General features: G+C 41.8%; 1 protein-coding gene across 1 annotated transcript in view; it reads left to right on the forward strand.

Moving 5' to 3' along the window:
• Nucleotides 1-2,002: 2,002 nt before the first annotated feature.
• NDFIP1 (Nedd4 family interacting protein 1) overlaps nucleotides 2,003-25,043 on the forward strand; it is a 71,857-nt gene continuing 48,816 nt past the window's right edge. The window contains exon 1 of the mRNA XM_011367502.1: nucleotides 2,003-2,116. Within this exon, the coding sequence (XP_011365804.1) occupies nucleotides 2,003-2,116 (114 nt within the window). The remainder of the gene's footprint in view (nucleotides 2,117-25,043) is intronic.

Here is a 25,043-nt window from a genome sequence, read left to right on the forward strand (position 1 = left end):
GGCAGCCGTAATTAGAAAGCATAGGCATTCAAAGCTGCCTGGAGGTCAGAGGGGCCGCTGGGGGGCTTGGGTGCTTGGGCAGGAAATGGACAGGGAGGCACTCGGGTCTGGGCTGACATAATAGACAGAGATGGGTAGCCAGTTGCCATGGTAGCAGCCAATCCGAGGGGCTGCTTATACAGCGAAGAGTCGAGGTTTCTAAAGAAGGGGCTAAAAGAGCTGCCTTTGTTCTCTGTCTGAGCGTGTTTCTGTCAGATCCCTGTGGGGGTGACGCAGCACGGGGCCAGAGCCAACAACTGCTGGCTACTGTGGCCTGCAAGGGGCCACGTGAGGACCCAAGGGGCTGGCTGGGGCTGGGGGAGCTAAACATGTCATTCCCTGGAGCTTTTTGTGCCTCCCGTTGTAGGACAGTGGCCACGGCTTGGGTTTTCGAGTCTGAGAGTGCAGTGTTCGGATGGCAGCTTGGACTCTTAGCAGCTCCGTGACCCCAGGAACAGTAATGGAGCCTATTTCCCTACTTGTAATCAGGAACTAGGAATACTTTCTTTCCAGGGGATGGTAAGGATGGAGAGAAGTGATACTTGCCACACATTCACTTAGTGAGTGCTAGATACTATGGTCATTGTTTTGACAAATCACAGAAACTGTTTCACAGCAGCTTCCTCAAAGGGCTCTTAGCTTCTGGGGAGTAAAAGCCAGGTTTTGCTAAACTTTGAGAGACCAAAAAGACAGCCAGCAGAGACTCAAAAACTCCAGGAGGTGACCAGTTAGACTAACAAAGTGGTATTTAAAAAGAAAACATTATCAAGGCAGTCCTGAGAGCTGTGAGCCATCAGAGAATCTTCTTTGTTCTTCTGGCCAATCTGTGGGCCTGGACAGGATACAGAGATGAAGCAATTCGCCCCCTTTCCTTCTACAGTGGGAGAGAGAAAACGGAGGCAAAGACTGAAGGGAGTGATGTTCACTGAGGTAGGGGAAGGGGGCAAAGGAGGATGCTCTGCTCAAAGACCAGAACGGGCCAGAAGCAGGCAGAGCAAAGGCATGACTGTGGACGACCGACTCCCCCTGCCCCCGCCCCTCGCCCTCTGCAGAAGTGCCAGGAGACGCAGACAACCCTGTTTTGACTCTGGCGCAGTCCTCTGTTGCTATGACAACTCGGTGGGCTTTCTGGTGGGAGCAAGGAGGCAGCAGCTGCGTGGAAATCAGCATTGGAGGCAGCGGCTCTGCCCTTTTGCTGCTGTGGTCAAGGCATTTCCGAATGACGGGGAGATGTTCCCTCTGACATCTCAGGATGCCACAGGGAGGCCCTGGGACTTCAGGGCCATCACTCCTGGCTCTGATCTACATCTGTCTCACCATGATGAGCCAGGCTCCTCTATTGAGAGGTAGCTCCCTTGGGACCCCTCCCTTGGCATCTCTCCTTCAATCTCATGTACTCCTGGAGGTTTCCTCTTTATTTTCCTTGACGTATTCGTCCATGCGTTTGTTCTTTCACTCAACAAGTATATACTGTGTGTCTGCTGGCGGGGGCAGAACGGTGAACAAGACAGACCAAGCGCCTGCCCACATGGAGCGCACTGCTTTGTGAGGAGTGGACAGTAATCATGAATAGAGACAGGGGGAAGCTAATAAACGGGGTGGTATGATCCAGAGAAATTGTAAGGGGTGGGCCGATCAAAGTGGGTGGCCTTCCTGCACTAAAATTGGCAAGCTGAGATGGAGCCACTGGAGTTGCAAGGGTGTGAGGAACGTTCCAAGGAAGAGCTAGTGCCAAGGCTCAGGTGGGTGGGGTGTGGCGTTGCGTGGAGGAGAGAAGGTGAGTTCTGAGGGCAGCAGAAAATGGAGCTGGAGAAGCAGCTGGCAGAGCAGGCCGAGCCCTGTCGGCCTCGCCACAGATCCTGGGTGTTACTCTGAAGGCAGCAGAAACCACTGATGGGTTTTAAGCAAGAGAGGAAAGTGGTGTGATTTATGTTTTTAAATGACTCTGCTAGCCTGTTGGACGATGGACTGTAGGAAGGCAGGAGTGACAGCAGGAGGACTAGTGAAGAGATTATTGCAGTGGGAGCTGATGGAGACCTGCCCCGGGGAGGTGGTCATGGAGATAGAGAATTTGCAAGTAAGCCCAACAGGGCTTGCTGGGAACTGAGGGTGGGGGATACCCACGTGTTGACTCTCAAGTGTTGGACTTGAAGATCTGAGTGGGCGGCAGTGCCATCTGTGGAGGGAGGGGTGACAGCAGAGTGCGAAGGGGAGCAATTGTGCTGAATACTCAGCTCTGTCCTAGATGGAGCTTATTTATGTTATCCCAGAGACTCCTGTCATGTTCGCCATGAAACCCCTGAGAACCAAAGCATTTTGTAAGCAACATTTCTGAGGAGTTAAGTGTAAAGGAAGCTTCTTTACAACACACTCAAAGAGAAGAAGATAATTATTTTAAAAGCCAAATGTCCTAGGGTGGTGGCAGACTCAGGGCAATAATTGCTCCTTTGGGAGGTAAACACCTTGATATGTCATTTCCCAGCATGAGAGGTGATATCCTCACAGACAAAATGCTAAATGAAAAAAGCAAGTTGGATACATGATCCTGTGTAGGAAAACAACAAAAAACTCCTCCCCCACAAAACAAAAGGCTCAAAATTCACAAAATACCAAATTGGCTGTAGTGGATACTTCTGGGTAGAGTGGATGTGGGTTTGTGGAGTCAAATAAGCTTATACTTCAACTGTATTGTTTGACCTTTTTTCCCCAGCAGGAATATGTTCATATATTTCCAGTGTCATTAAAAATGAATAAAAAGCTCTAAAAATACATAAATGTCCCTGAGCAATGTGCCGAGGGCGGCTGGTGCTGATAGTCTGACCCCGGGTCACCCGTACTGCCCCTTTGGCCCCAGGGCTGCCATTCTCCAGATCACGAGCTCCAGGGTCAGCTGAGGAAATATGGGCCCAGCTCCCCAGCCCCAAGTCAGACAGTTTCAGTTCAGCTGCAACCAAATCCCTCATTTCCACAAAGAATCACAAGCACACAGCCCCATCGCAGTTCCTCACGGTCACTTGTAATGAAGCTGGGCCTCAAGATAAACGGTTGACTGAAAAAGCAAGGTGGGAAAAAAGGCGAGGCACAGGACATGGCGATAGAATTCAACTACGCGAATGAACATAAGAACTGTGAAGGTGCGGACTTATGGATGCGTAGACTATTTCTAGAAACGAGTAACAATGATCGCTTCTGGAGAGGGCGACAGGATGGCTGGAAGAAGGGATGGGAAGGAGCTTTTATTACAGGCACTCTTCTCTTCTACCTTTGGAATTTTGAAATGCTGTGTTACCTAATTTTAACTGCTTTTTTAATTAAAAATAAAATTGGGCCACCGAGGAATCACTATCAGAAAGGGCCCTTTTCTAAATTCTGAGGACATGATTGGGGGAAGTTCCTTTGACTTGGGGACCCAGGCGCCACTGCTATGATGATATTGAAACACAGGCTGCCATCTTAGATAGTGACTCGGTTTCTCCTAATGCACCTTGCAATGCTCTTTCAGTGATCCAGAAATCATGTTAATGCTGTGACAGAGCACCTCTGCAGGCATCTCGTCCCTTAGTTTCCTTTCGGGGGTTCAAGGATAATAAAATACTCATTTATTATTATTTTACACTGTAGTTTATTCATTCCACAGGATTAAAGTTCCCAAAATATAGCCGAGAAAGTTTCCTGTTGTTGCCTGCCCAGGAAACATATTATATATATACAAAGCCACTCCAATTCTTTTCTGGAATGAGGCAGGACCTAAATAAATATACATGAATAAATAAATATATGCTCTTTGTGTACCAAATGGAGCCAATACTGATGTCATGTGCCAGTTTCAATGTTGTAAACCCTCCTTTGCGAGATGATACATGCATACATGCAGGTGTGCCTACACACACACTTTCTCACAAGTAGGTGTTCTTTCCAAGGATACTAAGGACAGTGGGAAGCTGTTAAAAGGTTTTAAGCAGAGGAGTGACCCGATCAGATTTGCATTATTAAAAGATCTCTGCCTGTAGTGTGGAAAATGAAAGGAATTGTAGTGAAGCCGGAGTGGATGAGGGGAGGTGGTAGCTGCTGTGGTCTAGGCTAGAAGTGACCTTGGTGATGGTGAGAAGGGTGGGCTTGGTGAGCTAATGGAAGTGCTATGTAATTTGTAAATGTCTTATGGGGGGGGGTCTCAATGTGACCACCCTGCTTCAGCCCTTTGCAGCTCCACCCCATGCTCTAGTCCAGGCCGAGATGACAGGCTCTCCTTAGACGTAGCTGAGGAAAGAGGGCATGCTCGGGTTGCCACAGCTCATGAAGTGAGGAGGAAACTTAAGTCTGTGCAGGAGCCCGGAGCTGCTCAGGCCTCTAATGTGTCACTGACGGTGGGGCTGGTGGAAATGATATGTAGGTGAAGGCAGAGTGAGGCAGAGTTTCCGACGGAGGGGCAGGACTCCACCCCTATATCCTCGAGTTTATTTCAACCCACCTCAGCTCTCTTCTTCAGAAACCCCCAGTGTTCAGCCCGTGACAAACTGATGGAGCTGCAGAGTTAGAGTGTGACACCCAAGTTAAGAGGGAGGAGGCCTGGGTCTGGTTCGTGACTTCTTCACTAACCATCTGTCCTGAGCCCCGGGCTTAGCATTCAATCTCTTTGGATCTCAGCTTCTGCATCTGTAAAATGGTGATTATCATCCCTCTCGTGGAATTTAATATGAACAAATTATGAAATGCTGTTCTTCTTGTAACACAGAAAGCAACAGTGTCATAAAGTAGTGATATTTCAGGCCGTGCTCCGGGTGCCACATGATTAGTGAGGAGGAGGGTGAGTGGGACTCTAGACCTCTCACTTCCCTGTTTCAACAAGTACAGCTACACTCTTTAAATGTTTGGAATGCTGAGTAAGATTTTCTTGGCGCAAAGGGTTCTGGGACTAAAACAGTTTAAAAACCTCTATGGTAGAGCATTCCTCACTGGGCAATTCAGATATCTGACCCGAATGCAGGAATGGCAGATAAATCAACCACCACATCTGAATCCTGTGCCTGTGGCAGACATCACGAATCGATCACAGCCCTTTCCTGCTAAACCTTAATACAGCCTCAAAATTATTTGCAACACAACACTTCTAGCAGCCAGTTTCACAGTGGGCATGTGAGATGAAACCAATTTTACACTTTTGATTTTTCATTGTAGGTTGACCCTGAATGTTCAGTTGAATTGTAGACAATAGCTGCTCTAAAACTTCATTTGAATAAAGAAGTTTTAAAGCAAGTTGAAGTCTTTCCTTTTGTCTTATGCCGTTTGGGCTGTATAACAAGATACCACAGATGGGGTGGCTTCAACAACAAACATTTATTTCTCATAGTTCAAGATCACGGTGGTGGCATGGTAGGTTTCTGATGAGAGCCCTCTTTTTGGTTTATAGATGGTGCCTTCTTGCTGTGTCCTCACGTGGTGGAGAGAGAAATCTCTTGTGACCCTTTTAAGAGCACTAATCCCATCACGAAGCCTCCACCCTCACGATCTATTACTTCCCAAAGGCCCCACCTCCAAACACCATCTCACTGGGGATTAGAGCTTCAATTTATGAATTTTGAGGAGACCCATTCAGTCCATAGCAGCTTTCATAACCTCGTTTTGTCAACATGTATATTAGAAAATAAGATCGGTTACTTTTGATCAGTTACAGACTGTCATCCTAGTATGCCCTGTTTTCCTCTCATTTTACATATACAACTCATACTCAATCCTTTAAATCCTAATTCTAATGTCACCTAGTTATCTCCATGAAGCTGAATGTTCTTTGAATTTTTACAGCATCCTGTTTGCTTTGGTTATGGCATTTAATGCCTTGTAGTATTGTTTTTTTTCCATAAATGCTTTGTTTCCAGCTAAACAGTGAGCTCTGTGAAAACATGATCCCTATCTTCATCATGTATTGTTCCAGAGTAGTTACTTAGTAAATATTTGCTGAGAGAATGAATCAACTCAAGAAAGTCTGAGTACTAGCCCAAAGGCTGTTTTATTTTGTTAAACTACAATCTAAAGTGTACTTGGGTTCTATTGTGAATTGAAAGTAGTAGTTGCTAAAATGTACATTCTAGGACAGTAGGTGATCTTTGTTTTGTCCATGCGTCACTGATGCCTCGAAAAGTGCCTGGTATGCAATAGACCCTGCCTTTTTTTTCATTGAATAAATCAAAGAATGAATGAATAAATTATGGTTTGAGAAAATACTGTAGCCTGGCAATGACTTCTCTTGTGCTGATCTCACGTGAGGTGGGGCATTAAATGATTGACTGGGTCTAGCCACTTTTGAAACCAGCTGGACGATTGCTTGGTTATTTCTCTGGAAACATGCACATTTTGCATTTTTCCAAAGAGTTAAGAGTGTGTGTGTTGGGGGGCTGGGGGTGGGGCGGGGTGGGGCGCGGTTACGCAATTGAGATGTGACTTTTACCTCTAAGAATTTACTTACTCTTGCCTTGTAGAAGTCTGAGTAGTTGTCCTTAAAGGATGAAAATATTCTGCATATTTTAAAATTTGTGTTCTTTATCAGAATATCTCATGAAAATTCTGTTATTTATGCTGTGCTTGGCACGTGGAGATTCCTGTCTTACAGGGCTATCCTGCCAAAAGAGTTGCTGTCCGATTTTCAATTTCTCCTTGCTATGAGAAATTGTTGGATGGTTTGCTATCAAGCAGGATTGTTCAAAAGTTTGCTTTACTGCTGGCTGTGCACTCATTGGTGGAGAAATCCATATTCAGAGTGGTGTGGTAACATTCTCAATCTCCAGACAAAATATTGACATCAGAGAGGTGGCTTTTTAAAACCTGGTATAGTAGTCCACTGCCTGGCACATAGTAGGCACTTGAGTAGATGTCACATTCTTGCATTTAGTCATTCAACAAATATTTATCCAATACCCAACCTCCACCTGAGGTTACCAACACTAAATTCAGGTTCTAAGGACATTACTGGCGGTGTCTCTCAGAATTAAGTTGGCTAATTAACATAGGCATGCTATTATTTTCCTGTCTGGCCTAGTACTGCCACACTGCTCAATTAAAGCAATAAAACTGAAGAGGGCTTGATTTCCCTTTAACATTTATCATTAACAGGGACTCAGTACTGTGCTAAAAAGGCCTGGGTAGAGATTTTATTGGGCCCTTTGCCTATTCAAACTACTATATAACCATTAACGAATGAATCTACCAAATAGGTCCTCAGGGAGGCCCTGCAGAGACATTATTTTTATATCACTGAACGCCAGGTGGCTTGTTCAGGACCGCTGAATAAGGTCAGAGCTAGTTCACAATGGTGGCAGACTAGGTAGGGCCCAGCCCTTCTTTGCCAGGATTGGTCAACTGCCCCCTCCCCAGGCATTTGCATATTTTTCACACATAAGAGGAGCTCCATTTTGCTGCCACCTAGCCCTGTCCACTTGTGACCTTGTTTTGACAAGCCTCTCTTCTCAGACACCCTGCCCCGAGAAGCCCTCTGGTGAAAGTGCTAGCCCCCAGAAGTGAGACCTGAGGCCTTCTACTTCAGAAATTATGTCAGATTGCTGTGCAGACATCAATTACTAAAGCTTTGGAGTCAGGCCACGTGGGTTCAAATCTTGGTTTTGTTGCTTAGTGGCCATATGACTTTAGGCAAGTCACTTAACCTTTCTCAAATCTCAGTTTCCTCCTCTGTAAAATGGGGTGTTAATAGTACTCACCTATGGCACTGTTGAAAAAAAAAAATCAAATGACATTTTCTGTAAGCACTTAGCACATGGCTTGGCACATAATAAGTACTTGATGTACAGTAGCTATCATATTATTAGACAACTGTTACACATGGCCTCCAGACAGAAAAACAAGAGACTTTCTTAAACCAGTTATCTGATCTTTCCAATAAAACTCACCTGAAAAAATCTATAGACAGAATAGAAAGCAGGCTTTCAAAGTGAGATGGAGCAGATCTGACCTGTATACATCTGTGTTGGCTAAAACTTGGGGGGAACTATATATGTAATGAAGAAGGAATGTGTCCTATAGAGCTTATTTACCTGGATGCAGCAAATTGAAGAGAAAGCAGATGCACTTTGGAGAGATGTATTTATTACCTTTGGGAGGCTAAGCTGAAGTGCAGTAGAGCAACCAGGATTTTGACATTTATCTGTTTTCCTGATGCTTTATGGGCTCTATATAAAACCAGTCTAATGACCTTCCTACCAAGGCTGAACGATTTGCTGATAGAGCTGCAGGTTTCTGTGGGCCTTTTGTGTGCATGTGAGTGAGTGGCTTTAATTTCATTTCTGGAATAAAGGAAGTGCAAAGACATTAACTCTGAATCCATCAAAGAAAGAACTCTGTAATTGCAATTTGGCAGCAAATGCGCTTGGGCTGTACATACTCTGAAAGCCAATGATGAGTAATCCTGCACATTTATCAGGATTTATTAATCCTGAGCCCAAGAGTGGACGTGCAGTAATGACGACTGTGTCAGGAAAGAGAACACTGTGTTTGATCACCACCAACTTGGGCCTGTTGTGACGTACATGAGTAGCAGCATCAACCAGATCTTGGCCGAGAAATCTAGACCTGCGTGTCCTCTGTAGGGGCCACTAGGCATACGTGGCTGTTGGGCACTTGCAGTGTAGCTCGTCTGAATTGAGATGTGCGTTCGGTGTAAAACACACACTGGATTTTGAAGACTTATAGAAAGAAAAAAGAGCATAAAATATTTTTGTATTGAGTACATGTTAAAGTAATAATTTGGACATATTGGGCAAAATATGTTATTAGAATTAATCTCATCTGTTTCTTTGTCTTCTTTAATGTGTCCGCTGGAAAAACTTAAGTGACGTATGTGGCTCATATTTGTGTCTCACGTTATATTTCTATTGGACAGTGCTGCTCTATAGTCAGAAACTAACAGGTAAGCAGACATCTCTTGGTTTTGCTCTATGACTCACAATGATTCCTTTTTCTGGTGACTGACTTTGTCTTGATCTGAGGGTTGAGTGGCCTCCTAGTTGCCATGGTGCTGTTTTTTGACCCAGAATGGACACCTGACTCAAGTCCGTGTCAATCAGAGTGCTTCCTTGGGAAGTTGGACTGGCAACCGATGGTTGGGGCTATAACTTGTAAACTGGAGTTCTCTGGGTGGCCAAGGTGTTCTGCGTCATGGGTCAGAAAAGCAGATGGATCTGATCTTCAAGGAGAAAGAAAAGAACAAAGCACATATGTAGGTTTAGAGAGGAAGAGATGGAACATGGGGAGGCCTGCTAGTGTCTGAGTTTCTGGTTGCAACATATATTTGACCCACCTAGATTCTCATCCTTGGGTCCTGTGAGATGTCTTAGAACTTTACTATAAATGCCAACTTTTTTCACTTCATCTAGCTAAAATGGGTTTCTGACTACCAAAAGAGTCTAAATAATTCATACTTCAAAACTACTTTTCTTTATCACCTCAGGTCTAAATAGGAGTAAGCTTTCCATGCAGTTCATGAAACTTAAGTTTCAGAGCCACTCACTTGCAAAGGCCCCTTCCAACGCCCCATTTCATATTTGCACTTTAGTATTATTTTTCTTAAAGAGATCCCTCAAATTGTATAAGTTTCATGCACTGGGTATGCATTCCTCTCTGTGGTTACAAATTAGAGCCTTTGGTGACTTCAGGAAGACTATTCCTCCATATCACCAAACTCACCAACGACCATAGGGCTTAGACAAGCTTCCCTCTGCCTGCAATGTTCTTCCCTCAGACCTTGGCAGAGCTGGCTCCTCATGGAGCGCGTCTTGCCTTCAGTGTTACCTCCTCCAACAGGCCTTCACTGAATTCCCTACCCAAGGAGCTCTGGTGTCTCTATCATACCATCCTCTTTTATTTTCATGACAACTTCTTAATTATTCACCTATTTGCTTATTCATCTGCTGCTGTTCCTTCTAAAATGAAAGTACCATGAGAGCAGGAACACTGTCTTGTTCGTTGCTATATTTCCAGCATCTAGAACAGTGCCTGGCACGTTGTAGACATTCAGTAAACATTTGTTAGGATTATATCTATTTATCAATACTTATAAAGCGCTTCTTGTGTGCCAGACATAATTTGAAGAACTTTACAAATGAATGAATAAATAAAGTTCCCAACTTTCTATTATAGTCCATCCTCTGTGGCAGATTTTTCAATTCTTAATTCCCTTTTACTAGGAAGAAAATTGGAACTCATCAACAAATATTTATTAAGTTATGCCTATGTTCCAGGCACTGGGCTAAGTGCTTGACAAACATCTTATCTGTATCTGCACAGCAACCCTATTTTCTTGGGAATGTGTTTGGCTGCATGTAACGGAATGCTGACAACAGTGGCTTGACTTAGTAAAGGTTTATTTTCCTCATGTAACATGAAGTCTAAAGTTTGTGGTCCAGGATTTTTACAGCATCTCCATGAAGTCACCAAGGACCTGGTTTTTTCTGCGTTTGTGCTTTGTCATTCTTAGTGGCTGGCTCTTATACTCATCCTTGCAAAGGTGGGTGCTACCCCTTTAAATGCCATCTTCTTGCTTCAGGCAGGGATAAGGGAAAGAGTTAAGGGCAAAGAGCGTGTGTCAGCCGAATCTCTCTCTTCTGATGAGGGATACAACAATTTTCTTGGAAGCCCCTTGAATAGTATAAGAATATTACTTATGCCTCATTGGTAAAACTGGATCACATGGCCACCCCTAACTGCAAGGAAGTCTGGGAGGTATTTTTAATGGGACACATTGCTGCCCTACATAAAATTCCAGTCCTGTTGGTAAAGAGAATGGGAAGCATAGATATTATATAAAGAATTAGCTATGTTGTTATGACTAAAATCTATCATTGTATCCCGAGCCCTAAAGAGCGACAAAGTCACAAATACTCTGGGAATTCAGTGGTCAGAGTAGCTGGAAACACCAAAAGATTTGAAGGCTGTGTAGGATTTGGGGGATTGGGTAAAAGGAAAAGCATTTTATTTTATAGTTAGAGGAACCAAATCTATAACTGGTGAAGTGTTTTGCTCAAGATGTAGCATCTAAAGAGATTGAGAGAGAAAAAGAAAAGATGTAGAACTGGGATTTAAACCAAGGACTCTCTGATTCCAAAGCCCATATTCTTAAGGATTGGGCTTTGTGGGCCTTAAATATAGTTAACTGGTGATTTTCTGGGATCGAACAAGCCATCTTTTCATGACAGGTTTCACAGTAATAACATCTACCATTGATTGAGCACTTAATGTGTGTGATTTTCTTTATACGCAGTATCTGATTTTGAAAATGGCTTTATGTTTTTTTGTAAAAGTCATTCCTAATCATTATATAAAATTAAATATATAAATATAAATAAACTTTTAAATCCCCCAACCAAACCCAAGCAGGCTGGGAAAAAAACTAAGAAAATATCTCCAGAAATCCAACTTCCTGAGAAAACCAAGGTTAACCTTCTGGTAAACATCTTTCTAGACACCCCTCTTTGCAGATTAACATGTTTGATATGTGTTTAAATACACAAGTGGGACTATACCATATGTTTTCCTATAGACATAAATTGTCCCAGCTAATCATCCTCACAACCCTATGGGGTAGGCATCGTTAGCTCCATTTTATAGGCTTACGTGGTTAGATGACAGGCCTAGGACACAGTTAAGTGGTCAAATGAGGCTAGTTTCTGTTTTACCTGAATTGATCACCTCAGTTCTCTGGAATTAGAATTAGACAAAGCAAAGGTCTCTTTCCCTGGAAAATTTAAAAAATATATACATATTAAGATGGTTCTACTCTCTAGGCACCTTGGTGATAGGAAAACATGGCTGATTCAGTGGACTAGCTGAATAAGCTGTAGTGAATATACCACTATGAATAAAATAAAGCCTTTTCAGTGCTGTAAGGCTTCTGACACATTGTCAGTCTGAAGTCTCTGTGTGAAGCAGTGCTGCGTTGACGTCACCCAGGGTGATGCCACCTGGCCCCATCATGTGACTGACTGAGTCTTCTCGGACTGTCAGTGTTTACGGCTTATGATCATTGTGTGATCGTCATTCAGGTGCATTGCAAATGGCTTTTTCCCCCAGTTCTGTGGATGCTTTGCTTTTTACTTATATTTGCCAGATGTTGTGGACCAAGCTAAATAACCTTTGGAGCTGCAGGATTCTGAATGGATGAATGAAATAGGGGTCCCTCCTCTCTTATGAATGAGTAGTGTATTAAAGACCTACTAAAGTCTTTAAAAGATATTTTGCCATTAAGGGGTAATGATTAAGTAAATTATGGCATGTTTATGTGTCAGAAAACCATGCGTTGATAAAGTGAAGAAGGTGGATCAGGAAAGAATGCCAAGAGATATTATTAAGTAAAAAAAAGGAAATCAAGATAGAGAATATAATGTAATAAAACACGATTCTTCTCCTTTTTGGTAATTTTAAAAGGCATGTATAAGTATATGTATATATGTATATGTGTGTATGTATATATATGTATATATACATATATGCACACATTTTTTCTGGAAGGACCCATAACAAATTATTACTCATTAATAATTGTTATCATTAGAAGGGTCAGGAACAGAAGTTATCACTTGTTATTATATACTTTAATGTTTAAAATTTCAAAAAACTTATACATATATTAAATATATATATAAAGATACTCCTCTTCTCAAGGCACCTTAGTGAGAGGAAAGCACGGCTGCTTCAGTGGACTCAGCAGCTGTAGTGAATATTAGAATTAATGTTATAGTTATTATCTTTTTTAAACATTTATAACTGGAAATTTGAAACTTTATATTTATTATCTGATCACAGGAGTGATCTGGACAATGAGAACATGGGCCATTAAATGTTTTCTTCTCTGTACTTCTCTATGCTTAAAAAACATTAAGACTTATTTTTAAAAGATGCTTTCAGAGAGATTTCCTTCTTTCTTGAGGAATAAAGCCCCTCTCATCTTATAGACTTTTGGGGTTGGGAAAATTAATGCAACAGCACTAAATGTACAGGGAACATGATCTGAGCAACAGTGTAACTGAATCCAGTTTGGGAGACAGATTTATATATATTTTTTTCAATTGAACTACATCAAGCAGGATTGCCAAATAGTGCCAATTAAGTTCAGCAGTGGCTGCCTGGAGCGCTGTTGAGAAGAACCCAGAAGCCATTTCCAAGCTTAGCTGTGACTGGTGAGTGATGGCTGCTCTGGGTGTGCAGGCGGGGAGTCTGGGGAGCAAGCTTCGTGTGGGTGGGTGTTGGTCGCTAGGGGACAAGTTCTCCCCAGGTTAGTTCTGCAGCTCCCCAGCATTCTAGTGTATCACAGTGTGCCCCCCACAATGTTCCAACATCCCAGAGGAGAAACAAGGTCTAATGGAAACACGAGAAAACATGAAACCTGATGGTGCATGAAATTAGCAACGAACACCGGGAAACAAGTCACAGCTCTTTGTTCTGGGACAGGGTGAAAATCACAATCATTTAATCGGAATAGGAGGTAAAACCAGTGAAAAACTGAGGGTCTGCTATACAAAAGAACCACCACCCTTGCAGATGGTGACCTTGCCACCCTTTACCGTTAGTGAGCTTCTGTGGCTAAGAGGGAGGCAGGACTAGGGTGCTGTGCTGGGTGAGACCAACAGCAGTGTCATCTCTAGGGTCTCAAGGGCTTTGTGAGTCACTAGGGTAGCCCCCTCTGAAGAGGTGACATCTGAACTGATTACCAAATACATAATACAAAAGGAACCAGCCACTCCCTCATTCGCAACCACCACTTTCTAGCAGGGCTGAGTCTTCTGTGGGATTTTTGAGGCACTTACAGATGGAACATGTCACCTTTGGCCTGGCACATCTGCCAGGGGCAAAGAGGCCTTTTCCAGAAAGGGGTTTTTGGACTTCCCTGCTGTTTGTCTTCAGTGGATCTGGGGGAGTACATGCCTGTCTAGTCCATGAAGGTGCTTCTAGCACAAAGCCCGATGTCGGCTGCCAGCATCCACTAATCGGACTCGATGCTTAAAATAGCAGCACTGAATGGTTGGCTTATTCTCTTTCTCCCAGAGCTGCAATGAGATGACACTGAGGGGGGTCAGAGAGCCCTGGGAAGAGGGTTAGAATCTTACAGTGGCGGGTCTGTTCACCTCCACAGCCACCTTAGGATTTGGGCAAGTCAATTTCATTTAGTATTTAAGCTCTTGCTTTGTTTGTTTCTCAGTACAGCCTCCAAAGTATGAAGAAATTACTTTTCTTTCATAATTGGCAGATGAAGGACATGACTGAATGGGATCATTTGGTTCTCTACTGTTGATGCTTCCCGGTCCTTCCTCCAAATGTTAAAAATAGATAAATGCCTCAGATAAATCATCATTTGAGAATCTGCCTTAGAACTGGGTGAGGCTGTGGGGAAGCAAAACAATATGGTGAGAGGAGGTGAGTGGGGCAAAGGCTGGAAAATTTTAAATTTAACAAATACATTACATTTATTGTCTGCCTACCACAAAGAAGCAGTCCTTGTACTCAAGAGCTTAAGAGTCCACTGGGGGAATCGGGTCTATTAAAAAACTATGTCTTTGTTTTGCTTCTTTGATTTCTTTCATCGAACCTTGTCTATGGTAATCCTATTAATGGCAGGATTAATAGGCAAAACCTATTAAATGTTTAAGCTAGTTTAAAACTTGAACCTCTAGCCTATACACGAATGGATGAAATTACCTGGATCCTATTCTTGCAAAGAAAGGAACTTTAAAAAGTGTAGTGACCTTGTATTTCATTGTACTTCAGCACCACCATTATCATTATCACTAGATCCTTTAGAGCACCCACCTAGTCATGACCTTCACCAGACTGCAGTTTTCTCAATTAATTTCATAATCGATTTTCCTTAAGAGTGGTTCAAATTAGCATAGACTGACAGGATTAGGGCCTCTGTAAATGAAATTACATTTGGCTTTAAAGAAACCAGGCTCTGAGCAAATAAACTTTGTAATAGTCCTGAAAAGATGGCTCGCAGGACTGGTATTGCAAAGTATATGACTTCATGCAAAAGATAATGCTCCTTTTGAAAAAAGTGTGTAGTTCACACAAAACATGTACATGAATATTCATAACAACATTACCCCTAGTAGGCAGAAAGTTGAAATGACCAAAATGTCCATCAGCTGATGAATGGATAGATAAATGAAGTGTGGTATGTTCATACCATGGATTATTCAACAATAAAAAGAGATGAAGTATGGATACACATGCTCTAATATGGACGAACTTTGACAACACAGCATGCTCAGTGAAAGAAGCCAGACACAAAAGGTCACATATGATTCTGTTTCTATGAAATGTCCGGACTAGGCAAATCCGTAGAGACAGCAAGTTGATTAGTGGTTGCCGGGGTGGGGTGGGGTGGGGTGGGAGAGTGGGGAGGACTGCTTCACGAGTGCAGGGTTTCCTTTCTGGGTGACGGTTGCACAACATAACGAAGGTACTAAATTCCACTGAACTGTACACTTTTAAATAGTTGATTTTATATGACTCTTATCTCGATTTAAAAAAAAAAAAAAAAGAAAGAAGGGACAGATATATGTTAAATTATGTGTGAACTTTGGAAACATTATTATGCTAAGTGAAAGAAGCCCGATAACAAAGTGTGTGTGTTGTATGACTTCATTTATATGAAATGTCCAGTATAGGCAAATCTATATAGACAAAAAGTAGATTAGTGGTTGCCTAGGGCTGGAGGGGTTTGGGAGGAAATGGGGAGTGACTGCCAATTAAAACTGAGTTTTTCGAGGGATGAGGCAAATGTTCTAAAATTGTGGTAATGATTGCATGCACATTGCAGATATACTGAAAACCATTTAATTGTACATTTTAAATCGATGAATTGTGTGGCATGAGAATTATATGCCAATAAAGCTGTTATTTAAAAAGATATATATATAATTTTAAGCTTTTAAAAAATTGACTCATTTCAGGGGCAGTTAGGGTAGCTTGTGAACTGCAGCCTAAAGAATCCTCTCTTTGGTTTATCTAATTTGTATGTTGAGGTTTTTGCGAATTGACTTTTCTAAAACGCAGGACTCCCAATAATACTTATGAACAGAGGAGTGAAAAAGAATCAGGGATCCAGAAATAAACACAAGTATATATGGAGATTTTGTATATGATAAAGGAGACTTTTTAAATGATTCAACAAATGTATGAGATATAGCTAGGCATTTTTTTTAAAGCTGGATTCCTACCATATTCCTTACCCCCAAATAAATGGCGTCTTGATCAAATATATTTATATAAAAAAGAAAATAAAAGTATTAGGAGAAAGTATAGGTGAATGTTTTCTCATGATTTGGGGAGTGAGGAAGACCTCCCTAAATTAAAGCCAAAAGTCATTAAACAAAAAGAGGGACATAGATTTGACTACATATTTTAAAAATGTAAAAAGCTTTAATACAGCAACTACTATTCTTCCTTCCTCCTCCTCTCTTTTTACCTACTGTACCCAAATTCGATCGGTCCTGCAGGATGCCACTAAAGTTACCCTCCTCTGTGGCACCTTTCCCATCCATTCCAGTATATATGGCCATTTCTTCTTTTCCTGAACTTCTGTTGAACTTGGTCAAAAATTGTGGATGGAATGAGGAGATAGATGGATTGTACTTTACCTGTCAACTTTAGACAACTCAGCCCTGTGTTGAGAAGGATTCTTGGTGTTTTCTGCCCTCAATGGGAATATTGTGATTGATTATTGCTGTCTGTCCTGGGCATGGGATAGGTAGTATGAATCACATACATGTCTCCTGCCTTTGGTCATTCACTATTTCATATATATTCACCTTCACTTGACAATGCTATTGTAAATACCCAAAGCCCAGGCACATCTCACACTTCTTGTTCTTCTTAATGATATGTGTGTTTGTGTTGTTATTATTATTATTGCTTTTATATTCCCTCAGGATCTCTTGTGGAGCTAGGCACAAGAGTGCCCAATAAATATTGTAAGAATACTGTAAAAAATTACTATCAAAAGAGTATGATGGCATTCTGAAAATAGTACTTTCCAGAAGCACAATGGTTCCCAGGAACAGAAAACATCCCCAAATATCCCTAGTTTATGGTGAAGGGCAAGAAGGATGGCAGGAAGTGGATACAATGGAAATAGGTACATCTTTACTTTTTGTAGTTAAACAAGCTATACTCATGCTATGTGGGCTTCGTATATGGGCAGAAAATGGAGGAATTTTTTAAACAGAGAAAGCTGCCCCTGGAGTAAGAATTAAATATCTATCTACCGATGAGCGAATGCATGAATAGATAAAGGAACTGGAAACACCTCTAACATGACAAGGCGTTCCATGGAGCTCAAGCATCACATGATGCTTGGTGAGAAGCTAGCAAACATGTCTTTGTCTTAAGAATAACTCCAGGTTAAAACAGTGGCAGAAACTCAATCGGGAGGTCTTCCTACAGCTGAACAAGGCTCTCTCCTTGTCTCCTCAATTCTGTTGGCTGATTGAAACTCATTTTGACTCATTCTAGCACCTGTACCCCATATTAGCCAGCATGAGCCCAGCCTCAGAACCGCTTTTTGCAGTGGTCTTGATCTTATCCCAGCACACAAGGAGTTACCCATGAAAAAAGCCCAGGCCAGGAAAACTCCCTGGGTCTCTGTGGCTGGAAAATCTGTGTCACCAGAATTATCACAAGAAAAGCCATCCCTTGTGCTTGCTGCTATTTTGAAGAAGCAGAGAACACATGCAGAGGCACATAATAGCTCCCGGTATTTGCAGTTTACAAAGCCCTTTTACATACATTGTCCCATTTAGTTGATCATCAGGGGGGTAAAACACTAGGCCAGAGACCCACACCTTCTTCCCTGAAGCTTTAGAAGACCAATTTTTGCCAAAGCGATTTAAGAAAGTCTTTCCTTCTTGCTGACAAGAGACACTCCTCTCCTTTCCCCAAATAAGAAGGTGGGAGGAAGGCTTCTCCTTGTGCAGCTGCTGGGTTGGGAAAGAAGAACTTCACTCCAGGAAGTGATGTCTGTGTTTTGGAAGGGAGAAGGAAGTGACATTTTTAGGCTGCAAGCCTCTTCTGGGAGAGCTAGGGACAGATCTATTTTTAGATGTGTTCTCTGCCACCCACGAAAAACTCAAAAGGTAACCAAGCACCTGGAGGGTTTCCTGTGGGGAAAGTTGTAAGGGCCAGAGAGCTTCTGCACGTTCTGAGTCACGAAGTTTGATATCATCAATCTGATGCAGAGAGAGCATGAGGCCCACCATCTTTTTGAATCACAGTTTGATTGCATGATGACAGCACATGTGGAGATGGCACAAATCCTCAAGTCATAAAAGGTTGGGCCACATATTCACAGAGAACAGGAGGTCATGGTAATGTGTGTTAATCTAAAGTAGTAAATTGTATAGTTCAAGGATGAAGGGAACCCTGTGTTAGGTATCAGCTCTGCCTCTTCTGTCTGTGTGATCTTGGGTATATGACTTAATCTCTCTGAGTTCAGTTTCCTCATCAGTAACATAAAGAATCAGATCAAATTTCTAAAGCCCTTTTAGCCCTAATTTTCTATGGCACACAGACACAGACAAAATAATTAGCCTCCATGTAACTTGTTCTCTCATCCATAGAATAGAGATAGAAATTGACTCTATCTCACATGTTTATTGAGAATGATAAAAAAGATGATAAATGTAAATTATTTGGCACAGTCCGTGTCGTAAAGTAAGTGCTCAATATATTTGAGTTATTCAAGTAGTGTTTTGGAGGCTGGTGACATCAGAGCAACTTTGTTAGGGCAGTGAACAATAAAAGTCGTGCCTTAAAACTTTATGGTGAAAAACATCAGTGGGAATCTAAGCTGGTGTTCTGGATGACCAGTATACTGATAATGTTTGCTCATGGAGTGACACCGGCTTAACCGGTAAAGGAAAGAAAAGGCAAGAGAATAGTTGGTGTTTCAAGAGCCCAAAACAGCTTTAGCCACTTAGCAAGGGGCCTGTGGCCTGTTATACCAGGGGCCACAGACCTGTACCAGTTTGTGCCTGTTGGAAACTGGGCCACACAGAAGTGCGCAGCTGGAAAGCTAGCGAATCTTCTTTATCTGTATTTGCAGATGCTCCCCAGCTCCACCTTAGATCATCAGGCATTCGATTCTCATAGGAACACCAGTCCCTGGTGCCAAAAAGGTGGGGGACCGCTGCATTATACCATTTAAAACTGAAATCTGAGGTTTTGTGACCTGTTTTGTTGCACTCATCTCTGAAAAGGCGTTATTCCCAGTGTGCCATCCTACCTGTAACACTATCCTATTATAGCACGGTTGACTCGAAGGGAGGGATCTGGCAGAGAAGGGGGCTTGTCTTCCCATTTGTGGGCTTTTGTTGCTGAAAATGTCGTGAGGTGGGGGAGCCCCCACATGGGATAATGTTAGAGAGGAGTTCCTGAAGGATTTGGCCAGGATTTCAGCACTGCTTAAAAACGAAGGTATCACTTCCTGGTCCTCATAGAATCTCATTAGAACTGGACATTCTCTCTCCTTTGCCTGAGGCCTGCTCTTAGTCACCTGGGCAGCAGTTCCCCGAAGACCTGCAGGAACCAGCCTGTGTGCCCTCGAGCTGCTGCTGAGTTGAAGCCAACATCAGCTTCTTCCATTGCCCCGCTCCACCCTCGCCCCCAGAGGCGCTTCTCTTCTGTGTCATAATTAGCACTCCCCGTTTCTCCCCTGACACAGCACCGGCAGTGCAGAGCTCCCAGCTTCAGTATTTCCCTTGCGCAATTGTGTTTCTTACGATACTCCCTAAACACAGTAAGAAAACCATCCTGGGAAATGTGAGAAACCCTTTTCTTGTGCCATCTCACAAATCAGCCTGAGGATGGGAGAGTTAAGTGCTTTCCTTACTCACCTTGTTCTTTTTTTCAAGGCACTCAGTTATCCTCATCAGTTGGTACATTGCATCCAAAGATTTGGATCAGACACTTGATTTCCTTGTGGACACTTAGCTGTTCCTCATTCCTTTGCTGCCCACACACCCCTAAATATATTGTGAGCCATTTGTCAGGAGAGGACTCACTCAAAGATTTTATGGGGTCTCCTCCTATGGGTTGCACAGGTTGTATACTGCTAACATGCAGGATGGGGGGGTCACTGGCACAGACTATAATGGGACTATCCTTGGAGTGTGGCGATGCACAATTGCACAGTTAAATGTGGCAGTCAGTACATGGATCATCCTGCAGCATCCTGGCATGGAAGGATTCCCAAAAGTTAAAGCATATCTTCTGTTTGAGACAGAGGGTTCGGTGTAGCATCTCTGTAATTAAATGTTAATGACGACCCTTGGAAGAAATTTCTTTATTGGTTTTGGTATCTTCTCTTGTTTTATTTAGCTCAGGGGCACTATCAATTGTATAACCAATCAGGCCTCCACTTTAATTGCACACCAAATTTATGGTGTACTTGTAACATGTATAACTTTATTGTTGTGTTAACCTCATTCTTGATGTTATTTCAATCCTGTAAGGGCCTACTGTGTGCCAGGCTCTGTTCATATGGAGACAACAAAGAACAAAGTCTGTTTCATGTGCTACTCTTGTTTTGCTTTACTTTTCATCTACTTCTAATCTATGATTTCTTGCAATCCTATAACCACTAAATCCCTTTGGGATCAAGACAGTATATAAAATAAGTAAATATTATAAACGTATATCTACCTAACAATAGAGCCCTAAAATATACGTAGCAAAACAGACACATTTGAAGGGATAAATAAATAATTCAACAATAATAGCTGGAGACCTCAACAATCCACTTTCGATAATGGCTAGAACAACTAGGCAAAATCTTAACATGGAAATAGAAGACTTGAATTATACTCTAACGACAACAATAGAATATACATTCTTCTCTAGTGGACACTGAACATTCTCCAGGATAGACCACATCCTAGGGCATAAAGCAAACCTCAATAAACTTAAAAGGATTAAATTATACAAAGTATGTTCTCTAACCATAATGGAATGAAATGAGAAATCAATAACAAAGAAATTTGAGAAATGCAAAGATATGTGGAAATTAAACCATACACTGCTAAATAATCAAAGAAGAAATCACGAAGGAAGTTAGGAAATACTTAGAGATGAATGAAAATAAAGATATAATACAAAACTTATGTAACTAAAATAGCATTTCTTAATTTCATTTTGGAAAATAAACGAGAAACTATTATTTTATAGTTTCAAGTTCGAAGCAGAAGGCCACAGTGCTTTCCCGTAGTGGCGCTAAATTAATATTTGTTGAATGAATGAATGATTGAATGAATGGTGTTCCTATGGCAAGAAGATAAACCAAGGAATTAAGGGTCCCTGTTGAATTCCTACTCAGGTAACCCTTTTCCTCTGACTTGCATTTCTACACAAGCCATTTATGTTTTAAGATCTTTTCTAAATTTCCATCCTCCTCTCTTCTCTCCTTCTCCATTAGGCCTTCTGCATTACTCTTGTGGTTTAAACTTCTTAAGCAATTAGCACATAAACTTTTTTTTGTCTTCCTACTAAACTAAGGAGTTGGCAGACTACTCCCTGGGAGCCAAATCTAGCCCACTGCCTGTTTTTGTATGATCTGAGTTAAGAATAATTTTTACATTTTTAAATAGTTGGAAAGAATCAAAAGAAAAAAACTATTTATGACATATGAAAATGACAGGAAATACAAATTTTAGTGGCCATAAATAAAGTTTTATTGGAACACAGCCATGCCAATTTGTTTGATATTGTCTATAGCTGTGTTTACGATAACCATGGCAAGGTAGTTGTGACAGAAGGCTTGTGGCTCACAGAGTCCAAAATATTTACTATTTTATCCCTTTACGAACAACTCTGCTGACCCGTTCGGAGGTTTTGTACGAGCGGACTCATGACTTGGTACGCCTTCTCCTCTTCCCATCACAACACAGCCTTTTTCTCATTCAAAGCCTTTTCTCCTCAATCCTTGCCTGATTATCCTACCTAGTCACACAATTTTCTTCATCTCTCAGCATTAGTTAATATAGCTCAACACAGCTGTAATTAACTTACAATTTTTATATTTAAAAAATATCTTGAACATGTGTTTACTATCTTCTCTATTTCATTGCGAAGATCCCCGAGGGGGGACCTGACCATCCTGTGTCCTGTATTTCCCTCCATGCCCAGAGCAGTGCTCAGGTTTTGTAGTCAGACAGATCTGAGTTTGACTTGTGGTTCCACCACTCACTAGCTGAGCAAGGGATGAACATTTCCTTAATTTCTTCATCTGCAGACTGGGTTTGTCATCAGGATTAAGGAGATGGTGTATGAAAGGGTCTAAGACCTAGGAGGTTTTCCACAAACAGTGATAATTATCAGTGGGTAATTTCTTTATTTGTAATATGAAGATACTACCTTTTGCCATTAATGAAATGCATAGTAATGTAGTGAGAATGAAAAGAAGTAGTAAGCCAGTAGAAATGGAACCGCATGGTTTACTTGGAGCCCTGTTAAGATTAACTGGGGGAAAAGAAAAAGAAAAGATTAGCTAGAGACATTTAAGGCCTGAAATGAGATATTAGACCAATGAGACTGTTTAAAATTTAACAAACCTTTCTTGGTTACTCATTGAGCTCAGTGCTGCCTAGGACAGGCCTCACGTGGATGTGGAAGACAGAAGTCTACATCTATGCGGAGATTTTTTTATCGAAACTGGGGAAATAAAGGGAAACAGACATGAGCTATGCTCTTACTTGTCCCTAACATTTTTTTTCAGGATGGATGATTCAGAGTCAGCAATTCACATAAAAAGTGTTGCACATGGAAAGTATTACTGTTATTCTGTGGGGAAATAAGTTTCTAAGTGCGGCAACCTGAAATTAATAACTTTGTGGAAACTCTCTTGACAAGATGAAGCCAAAGTGTAATTTTTACAGCCTTGGATTATCTTCTCTGCTTGGCTTGAAGCAGGCCTGGATCCATGAACGAGACTATCAGAGTTTCCCTTTTTCCCGTACAATTTGCTTGCCAACTGGAGACCTTATACAGCAGAGACTCAGTTTCTCAGTTCTCCAGTTTATCCACCCAAGAATCAATGCAAATAATCTCAATTTACTTATTAAAGGCTTTAGGGGAACTCAGATTAAAAAAAAAAAAAAAAAGACCAAGGCCTTACTGTTAATAAAATATTTTGGTTTCAGGCATCAGAAGAGGAGTAGGAAAGGGAGATTGGAAACTGGAGATCAACTTTTCTTCTTTCAGGAGGAAATTTTCCTTTGAGAAAGCCCAGTATTTATATTGTGATAAATATTTATGACTACATGCAGAGCGTATATAGCTATTGAGGGAGAAAGTAACTTAGGAAAGAAGTAGATGAGAAGGATAGCAAATTCTTTCCCACAAAAGTATAGTGCTGCAGAGATGCATAAAGATGGCAACTATAGTTCCAATAGCCTATGTGACCATCTTTTTTATCCTTACATGTAAGTTTAGAAAATCTGGGCAAAGTCTGGATTTCTACTCTCTATTGATAAAGATTTTTAAAATTTTCAAATCAGACATTTCCCTCCCTTATATAAGACCACAAGGTAGGGCTTTATGTTTGGGATGATTCACTGTACCTTATTACATTAAAATTTTTTTTTCCTGGGTTAAAAACCATTGAGGGACAGAGTAAAGAGCGTACCGAGACTCTCAGACTGGCATATTGCTGGATTTGTTGTAAATGCATGAGGCTAGAGCTTGGAAATAGGGACAGACAGGTAGGAGTTTGGATACTGGTAGAGAATTCAAAGTGAGGAAGATAGAGTTTTTATTGACTATATTGGCTCCTACATACAGAAGCCTTGGATAGGTTCAAAACACAGCTGTGCCTTAAAATATGTAGTTAACTAAACTAGAAAATTAGAAGCTAAACCAATAATCATATTAATGCCAACCCTAGACTGCCAACTTGGAAAGGCAATCAAGAAGAAATTGCAACAAGCCTCAAAGATCAAGTTTTCTCCTGTATTGGACCTGTGGGTAGCAGCAATCCCAGATGGCTGGATGTGACAAAGAAACAAGACACCTCAAATGTCTGCTAGATAAGCAAAACTGTGCTAGATGCTGTGGGAGATAACAAAATATTTAAAAGACAAATACTCTTGTCCACAAAGTTTATAATTTAGTTGCACAATAATAGTTTGAAAAGCCAGCTTAAAGGGTTTACATTCTAGCTTTAGCATTTACTAGCTGTGTTCTTGGGTCAAATATTGAATCTCTTCAAGCATAATTGTCTCCTATATGACAGTTACGCCTGTCCTTTCGGACCTTCCACAGGCAAGCTCTCACTCCCCTCTCACCTTTGCACGTGTTCCTGCTACCTGGAAAGCTCTTAGCATGGCTAACTCCGAGGTTTTGCCTTTCATATCAGCTCCTCAGAGAGCTTTAGTTCAGGAAAGATCGTGTCTATATCCACGGATGAGACTGTTAAAACAGTAAAGGACTGGATAAAAACGAACATGCTATAATAATCACTCACCCTAAATAGGCTTTTAGATCTAAGACGTTTTTGAGGATATAGGGTCTGCAAACTTTTTCCGTAAAGGGCCAGATAGTAAGTAATTTAGGGTTTGCAGGTCATACTAAACAAACGGAGTGGCGGTGTTCCAATAAAACTGAATTTATAGACATTGAAATTGGAATTTCATATACTTTCCACGGTCCCTGGACCGGATTTGGCCTCTGCCTCGTAATGACTGACCCTTGATCTAGAACCGAGATTCTGTAGCCAGATACCAGGGATCAGGTCGCTGCTGTGTTGACCTTCTTGGGCGCCAACGACCTCTAAAAAAGGGCAGTGACCCCAGTGTCAGGGGTATGTGATGAGGGTTAGTGAGAACACATAGGGGAAGCTCAGCGCTTGGTACGAGGTGCTCTCACCAGCGGCACCCTCTCGGTGGTGGCCGGTGACGAGTTCGTTTTTAGCGGACTCAGATCCCACGCTTCAGGCCGGGAGGCGCGGGAGGAGGGGCGGA

The sequence above is a fragment of the Pteropus vampyrus genome, unplaced genomic scaffold (assembly GCF_000151845.1).
Source record: "Pteropus vampyrus isolate Shadow unplaced genomic scaffold, Pvam_2.0 Scaffold134, whole genome shotgun sequence".
Taxonomy (NCBI): domain Eukaryota; kingdom Metazoa; phylum Chordata; class Mammalia; order Chiroptera; family Pteropodidae; genus Pteropus; species Pteropus vampyrus.